The following is an 8158-nucleotide window of genomic DNA, read 5'->3' on the forward strand; positions in this document are numbered from 1 at the left end:
TATATAAGCCCTAGCAACTCTAAATCAAATATGAGGACTTCCCTGATGGGGCAGTGGTTAAGAATCCGCCTTTCAACGCAGAGGACACAGGTTCAAGCCCTGGTCCAGGATGATCCCACATGCCGCGGAGGAACTAAGCCCGCGAGCCACAACTACTGAGCGCACATGCCACACAACTACTGAAGCCCGCACTCCTAGAGCCCGCACATGGCAACAAAGAGTGGCCCCCACTCGCCACAACTAGAAAAAGCCCGCATGCAGCAACGAAGACCCAAAACTCGTCTAACCCAAAACTCAATTAATCAAATATGAAACATTTACTTCACAGAAAGCAATCTGTAACACAAGCAGTAAAATGATATACGTGGGTGGAACTTTCTCACCTCATTGTATATTTAGTATTTCTACAAAACAGAGTCTTAAAAGAAAAAGCACTTACTACACTTTAAAGTCAGGGATTCAAGTCCTGGCTCTGTCACTAATGTGTAACTTTAGACAAATTATTTAACTACCCTGAGCCTCAGTTTCTATATCCTAAAGTGGAGGCAAAATCTACCTTTTAGGGTTATTGTGAGGACTAAGCAATGCATTAAAAGCTTAGCTTGATGCCTGTAACATAGTGGGCATCAAGAAATGTCCGTTTCTTTCCCCTTCTCTAGGGCTTGTACCCATGGTCCGAAGAGTTGTCAGGAAATCTTTTCAAGCTCAATTACTTCTGTTTGGTATGATCTTCCTCTCCTTTGTCTAATGAGTTAAGATTCAGCTCAAAGGCCATCTTCTCCTTGAAGTCCAAAGGGAAAGCTCCTTTGACTCTCCCATACAGTTCTGGGTTTGTACTTGGAGTTTATGTCAGTGTGTTACAATTATCTGTCACTTTCTTACTCTCCCACTAGACTGTGAGCTCCTCATAAGCAGGGAACATATACCACACTCATTTTCATAATCTCAGCTTTTAGAAAAACACCTGGCACATTACAGGCATGAAACAAAAATTTATTGAATTAATGAATGAATGAAGTCATTACTTAAGCAATACCCATAATCACTACTGGGTGACTGAACTTTATGCTTTTGCCCTTTATGGGCCGAGATGCTGTTCTGTACTTCTTTTGAAACCCTTCCTCATAGCTCTTGACAGAGCACTCAGGACATGGAAAGTCTGCAATAAATACTTTTGGATTATGGGATACATATTAGTCTTCCATCTCACATGATTTCACTCTAAATAAAAAATTTATCCCAATGGATGTGACTTTTGGAAGCCTTTTTAAACAGGGGCTCTTCTTAACAGTTACTAGCAAAGAACTGAAGCAAATGCTACAACTACATTACAGCCAGTTTTTCTTTGCACGTTTCTGAAAAAGCAGTAATGGTTTACTTCTTTCTAAATCATTTCATTAAGAAACTAAGTATCATAAAGCCCTTTGATTCGCTGTGAAAAATGCCAACAACACTAGGCAAAACTTAGTTTAGTAACTTTCAGCCAAAGGTTCCCCACCCTGCAGTCATAGGGCTGTGGGCCAGCTGGCTGTACCACCTCAACCCTGGGAGGTGGCTGTTTTTCAACAGTAAAACCGCATAAGTAAAATGTGGAGTTTCGGGGGGTCTTCTAAAGTAAGACACATAAATGTAACTTCTTATTGAAAATAAAGATTCTATTACAGGCTTTGACTTCAGCTGGAAAAGACCTTGAAAAGAGCTCAAAAACTGTCAACTTGGCATTTCAGACATCTTATGGATTTTAAAGTGTGTAAAAATACATGAAGCTGGGTGTAATTTCATTACCACAGTTAAGTGACGTATTTCACATTCCTGTCTACACACATTTCATGCCAAGTATAGGTTGGTAAGCAGTTAACTGGCCACCAAACTGCCCTTTAGTTATGCTGCATAACAGGGAGAAAACAGAAATCCTGACAAAGCCAAGTTGGGCTGGTGCTTACACACACACGCTGGTCTATCATGGTTTTCAACATCATAAAACCAAACATTTCTTGGGCCTTTACAAGGGGCCAAGCGCTGTGTCAAACAATTTATGTGAAGTGTTTCATTTAATACTCACAACGACCCCCGATGACAGATACTACTATTATCCCCAATTTTCAAATGAGGAAACTGAGGCCCCAAATTACACAGCTAGCAATTGGCAGGTTTGAGAGTCTGACTCAGAAACTCCAACGCTACCTACTACAGTGGATCAATGCTCTTGCATTACCCCCAGGGTAGGGGCTGTAATCAAGGCGTCCTGACAGACACTTCATTAGAGGGAAGTTTCGAATCTGTCAGATTCCTTACACCTGGCAGCATTCAGGTTGCTACACAGGCATCAACAAGTCCAGGTGAGACTGCCTTGCCTGGGAATCCTGGGATTGCACATGGATTCTGAAGGTTTGCACAAGATCCAGGAGAAAGCACCCTACACCCAGTCCCTGCAGTCACGAAACGCCCGGGATGCGGCGGGGGCGGGAACCTCCGTGCCTCCCCACCTGCGAGGCCCGCGCGGCGGCGCACAGGTGCACCGCCGCGCCCCGCGCCGCCCGCCCCGGCTCTGCGACCCCGACCCGGAGGAGCGGGGCGGCGACGGGGAGGGGGCCGGGCCGCGAGGCCGGCCCTGCCGGACCCCCCGGAGGGCGCGCGAGAAGCGGGGTCGCCAGGAGAAAGGATGCTCCGGGCGGGGCGGGGCCGCGGTGGGGGAGGGGTCCCCTGCCCGGACTCTCACTCACCGCCTCGCTGTCCTCCCGGCCCGGGCTCTGCGGCGGTCCCCGCTCCGGCTCTCACCGCGCGCGTCTTCTCCCAAGGCTCAGCGTCCAGCTGGGACGCGCGGAGCTATGGAGAAGTCGGCGCGAGCGGAGGGCGTGCAGCGAGCGGAGCTGAGAGGGTGGGAAGGATGGGACAGTCGCTCTCGCCGCCGCCGCGGACACCACAGACTCGGCAGCGGCCGGCTCCTCTCAGCCACGGAAGCTGCGGGCCCTCCCACCACACCCGCCTCCCGCCCCCCACAACGCCCGCTGGAGAACTGACAGCAGCGCTGGCCAATCAGAGGCCTCGTGGAGGCCGGGAACCGCGGACTAAGGGGAGGGCGGGGGGACAAGAGGGATACGAGGCTGGCGAGGATGGCGGCGGGACTTCCTGTGACTGACGGTCCAGCGCAGCCAATAGGCAGCAGGGAGATGACCTCATGCCGAGGGAAGTCTGGAACTGGCGGAGTGGCAGCGAGGAGGTGGGAGGAGGTCGGAGACGAGCCGGAGACGGGGCATTGGGGCCTTAAAGAGGCCGCAGCCCATTGGTCACCCAGTCACGGGAAGGGCGGTGGACCCGGCCAGACCTCGCTAAGTTGCCAAGGGGTCAATGCCGCGAGCGCTTAGTGCATTAATCCTCCCGACCCCATCACAATCCTTCTAGGGGCCTGAAGGGTCCCCGCCTGGGGCTCATAAATCGATTACTTACTTTCACACTTCCCAAAAGGAGACACAATAAATTCCGTCCTGGCCCGGAGTCCTGAATTCCAGTTACAGCCCCCGCCCCGCAGGAGCCCGCCGGCACCTACCTGCCCCTCCTTTACCCGCCCAGGATGTTGAGATCATTAACAGCAAAAGTGCTTTGGGCTTCAAGAAGGAAAGGCTGAATGAACCCAAAAGCTTGTATCAGGAGACTTCAGGAAGAGCCTCTGTAAAAGGGAGGACTACACTACACGACTCCCGACGACTCTTGCAATTCTAAAATTCTAAAATGCTGATTGATGTCCTACTTTTTCCGCATGTAGCGAAGGGGTGTGGGGCGGTTGGGGGGTGGGGGTGTGTGCATGCGCGGGACTCCTGCGTTAGGCGCAGAGGCCACACAGGGACTTGGTCCCTGACTTCAACAAGGAGAAATAATACAGGCTAAGAGGGAGAGAGAAACACGGAAAGCGAGGTCCGCGTGGGTAAGTGCCTTGGTGGAGGCAGGCCACTTGCTTCCCCTCCCCCAGCAATGGGAGGGAGCCCAGAAAAGGCGAAATAACTCCAACTTGGCGGGGTGGAAAGGGGGGGAAGTGTTTTCCCGAAAGCTTCCCGGGGATGGTGTCACCAGACAGGGTAAGGAGGGAGGAGTAACAGTAGCTACAGGAAGAAGGTGGCTAGAGCATTCTTCCAGGTTTAGGCCGGAGAAGTGTGAAGGCCCAAAAACTGAAAAGCGGCTGCTCATTTTACATTCCAGAGTAAATTCTTAATATGCTCCCCTGTTCTCCCCCAAAAGCCTGGCATTGGTGTAACTCTCAGAGGAAGGGCAGGAGAGGGTGCCTCTCTCCCTCCAACAGCTGCAGAAGCCGAAGCAGCCTTGGGTATTCCCAATTACTCATCTATCCATCAGCTTCAAGTTCAGTGTCTCAGCTGGTCATAGAATCTTGTAGCTCAGCAGGCAGGATCCGTGTGGCCCCTTAGTGACATACCTTTCCGCAAGGCAAGAGTTCTTCCGCAAAAGTCCTGATATATTATGTATTCAACAAATATTTCTCGAGGGAGTAAGAGAAAAGAGATAGTCAGTACCCTCTGGGTGCTCTTACCAAACTGGGCGAAGTTACGGCACATGCGGAGGTGACCAGGCAGAATATCCCAAGCATCATGACTAACTAGATGGCCCAGAGGTATGCCTCAGAGACAAAAGCACTGCTGGTCAGAATTATTGGGGTGGGGCAGAATTTTCCCAAGACAAGACCGGGCTGGAGCATTCCAGATAGGGTCTACCTAGACACAGCCCTCATGAAACAGCCAGGGTGAGAGGCAAGCATGGCGTGTGTTATTAGTCATGGGAAGAGTGACATTCCACTCAGCTTCCCAGACATGGCAAGCTTACCAGCTCTCAGACAGGCCTGTTCTTTTTTTAGGACAACTTAAATTGTATACATATATATTGTGTGTGTGTGTGAATGATATATATATCATATATAGATGGTATTCATATGATCTTCCTCCCTGTAATCTCTGACCCTAAATGCTAACGTTATCCCCTAAAGATAACACAGAACACGTCTAATCCCACTTTGTCATGACAGCATTCCAAATATTTGAGGATGATGAGTATGCTTCCTTTCCCACACCCTCTACCCATCCCCCAAAATAACAGGGATTAAGTCTCTTTCTCTTGCCACCATTCCTCAGATGATGGTTTCCATGCTCCCCACTATCCCAATGACTTCATGAGGACATCTTCAGTTTGTCAGGCTCTACATGTGTTATTTTTGTCCTTCCAGCAAATGTTCTCTCTCTTCTGGGAAGGGGACCCATAGTTCCTCTGGGGAACCACTCCTCCCCATTCTTGGTCTATATGGCTGGCTGCCTGGGGCTGACTAGACTTCTCACCTTTCTGGGGCGGGCCCACAGCCCAGTCCTGATCAATCAAATCGCTGTTCACCCCTCCCCACCACCACCTGCAGGGACTGATTTAGAGACAGACATGTGACCCCAATTGGAATGAGTCTTGGGCTCTTTGTTGGAACTACGGGGAGGGAGAAGCTCTTTTTGCACTAAGGCTGCTGAACTGTCCAGCTCTGCACCTAGAGCTGACAGGGAGACCACAGGAAAGAACTTGCTTGAGCATAAAGACGGTATGAGAACCAACAAACTATCAGAGCTGAGATACCGATAAAGGCCACAAGGAGTGATGACTCTGAGAGCCTGGATCCAGCTATTTTTTGGCTGTTTGATTTCATAGTTGTTTTAGGTCAGGGTCCTTAGAAACTGCCTGTAAGCGAGGTCCAGTGAATGGGGTTTATTGAGGGAGGAAAAACCTGTAACAGAGGAAGTTGACCAGGACAGGGAAAGGGAAAGAGGCAAGAAAGGTTCAAATCCCACCTTGGCCTGATCCACAGCAGAGAGCTCTAGAGCATAAACCGTACCATGTGGCTATCCCCCCAAGTATCTCTCAGCCATTGGCCATGGGTCATGACGGGGTTAAGGTCACAAAAACTGCTCCCTTCAGCGGAGGGCAATTCTCCAGAATTTTGGGCATCTGGGAACCCTTAGCTGCCAATACTCACAGCAGCTGGGGGATGGGTGAACTGGCCTGTTAAAGAAAGCCTGGAGAAGAGACTTCTCTGGTGGTTCAGTGGCTAAGACTCCACGTTCCCAGTGCAGGGGGCCTGGGTTTGATCCATAGTCAGGGAACTAGATCCTGCATGCATGCTGCAACTTAAAAAAAAAAAAGATCCCACATGCTGCAACTAAGACCCAGTGCAGCCAAGTAAATAATTTTTTTTTTTTTAAAGGAAATGTGGGAGAGGCACCATTTGAGTCACGCTGGGGGGCCAATTCATTCCCTTCCCTCTTGGGTTTCTGTTCTTTGCAACCAAAATGTGAGTACCTGAAATACTCAGGTGTGATCAGACCACCACAGAGTGCAGTGAGACCTTGGCCGTCCTTGATCTGACCCCCTACATCCATGAGTACACTATGAGGTTGCGTTAGCAAGTTTAGTGGCTGCCCTGACCTTCTGGCTCAAAATGACTTTGTAACCAATCCTTTCTGCCGTCTTTCCTTTAATGCTTTTTCCCCACCATCTGCTACTAAGCCAAATTCACTCTTTCTTATACATCTTTAATTAATTATTTAACACAAATATGGGATTTTAGGCTTAACCCTGCTAATAACTAGCAGTAGTTTTCATTTTGTCCATTTCCATCCTTTGCTGCAAGTTGGATTGTCACCCATCTAACTGGCCACTTCTAATTTTGTTGTTGTTGCTGAAATGGGCAAACCCAATGACAGAAACCTTCAGCAAACCGCTAGAGGCTGATTTCCCCTCCTTCCAACCTGTTAATCCATACTCCTGGAAGATTTACTCCACCTGTCTGTCCTTCTCCTCATTGTCTCTCTTCCTGGGGAATCTCTCGAAAGGTATTTTCCAGGTTTTTGGTTGGTTTTTTCTTTTAGCCACACTGTGCAAGTTGTGGGACCTTAGTTCCCCAACCAGGGATTGAATGTGAAAGTGCTGAGTCCTAACCACTGGACCACAGGGAACTCCCATTTCCCAGGTCTTGATCTGCCTTATCCTCAGCACATCTTGCTCTTTCCCATTTCTTCTTAAGTCTTTGTTCAGGTTGGTCCCTCTGCCTCAATGTCTTCTCTTTTATCTTTATTTATTTATATCCCAGCTCACATTCCACTTCCTCCAGGAAGCCCTCCACTATTCCCCCAGCCTAAATGGATCTTTCCCTTCTCTGATAATCCATAGCTTCCAGTGTGCCAAGCACAATGCTAAGCATTCTGAGTGCACTGTCGCCTTTCATTCTTTTGGTAAACCCCAAGGTGGGTGTTGTTATGATCCACATTGTTCGATGAGGAAACTGAGACAGAGAGGTTAATTAAGTAACTCTATATCACACAGCTAAAAACTAGCAAAGCCAGGGTACAGATACTAAAATGAGAACTCTGGCTGAAATTCGATAAACATTTGTTGCCTACACACAAGGAACTGGAGGAGATATTAAAAAGTGAAATAGACAGTCCTTGCCTGCAATCAAGAGCAGGGTCTATCAATGGCACCAATATGAACAATGCTGTAAGGATGGTATTAATGAAATAAGAGAAGGGAGAGCTTGTGTCTGGTGGAAAGCCAGTAAGATCGCGTGAAGGAGTTTACGTCTGGTAGGCGGTAATGGGGTGGGGCCCTCCAGTTTAGGGAACACTGTGAGTAACTGCATGGAGGAAGGGAAACGGGGCATATTTGAGCAAGGGATTGGTCTGGTTTGTTTGAGAGATAAGGCTTTCAAGCCTCGGTGGAGTCCCTGTTTTAAAAAGTAAAGAATGCCAAGGGGAGGTGGGTATTGATGGGGCTTTTGAAAACAGGATCCAAACTGTGTCTTAAGAGGAGTTACCTGGTAGTTAGTTGATTGGATTGGAGGGAAACTGAAATGGGGCTGGGGAGGTAAGTTAGGAGACCACTACTGTTTTCCAGACAAGAGGAATTTAGGACCCACAGGGTGCTGGCAGTGGCCTTGGATTGTTTTTTTTCCTCTACTCTGTAAACGCTTTATGTCTTTCCTTGTCCCCTAAAGATCATGACATCCTTGAGAAGTGTCAATCATTTGAAAAAATGTGCCCATCACTGCTAAACTGTCAACAGTTTCTTGATAAGCACTCAGCAAATATTGTAATTGAGTTGAATGCCTGAGCAGGGTGATAAA

The 8158-nt window shown here is 48.6% G+C and overlaps 1 protein-coding gene across 1 annotated transcript in view; it reads right to left on the reverse strand.

The window, feature by feature from the left end:
- MRTFA (myocardin related transcription factor A) overlaps nucleotides 1-3804 on the reverse strand; it is a gene marked incomplete at its 5' end in the record, with an annotated part of 201702 nt that extends 197898 nt beyond the window's left edge. The window contains 3 exons of the mRNA XM_082850469.1: nucleotides 2724-2826; nucleotides 3101-3263; nucleotides 3749-3804. Of these exons, the coding sequence (XP_082706595.1) occupies nucleotides 2724-2826; nucleotides 3101-3263; nucleotides 3749-3804 (322 nt within the window). The remainder of the gene's footprint in view (nucleotides 1-2723; nucleotides 2827-3100; nucleotides 3264-3748) is intronic.
- Between the last annotated feature and the right edge of the window lie 4354 nt (nucleotides 3805-8158).

Source organism: Leucopleurus acutus (assembly GCF_964270905.1).
Source record: "Leucopleurus acutus genome assembly, chromosome: 11".
Classification (NCBI taxonomy): Eukaryota; Metazoa; Chordata; class Mammalia; order Artiodactyla; family Delphinidae; genus Leucopleurus; species Leucopleurus acutus.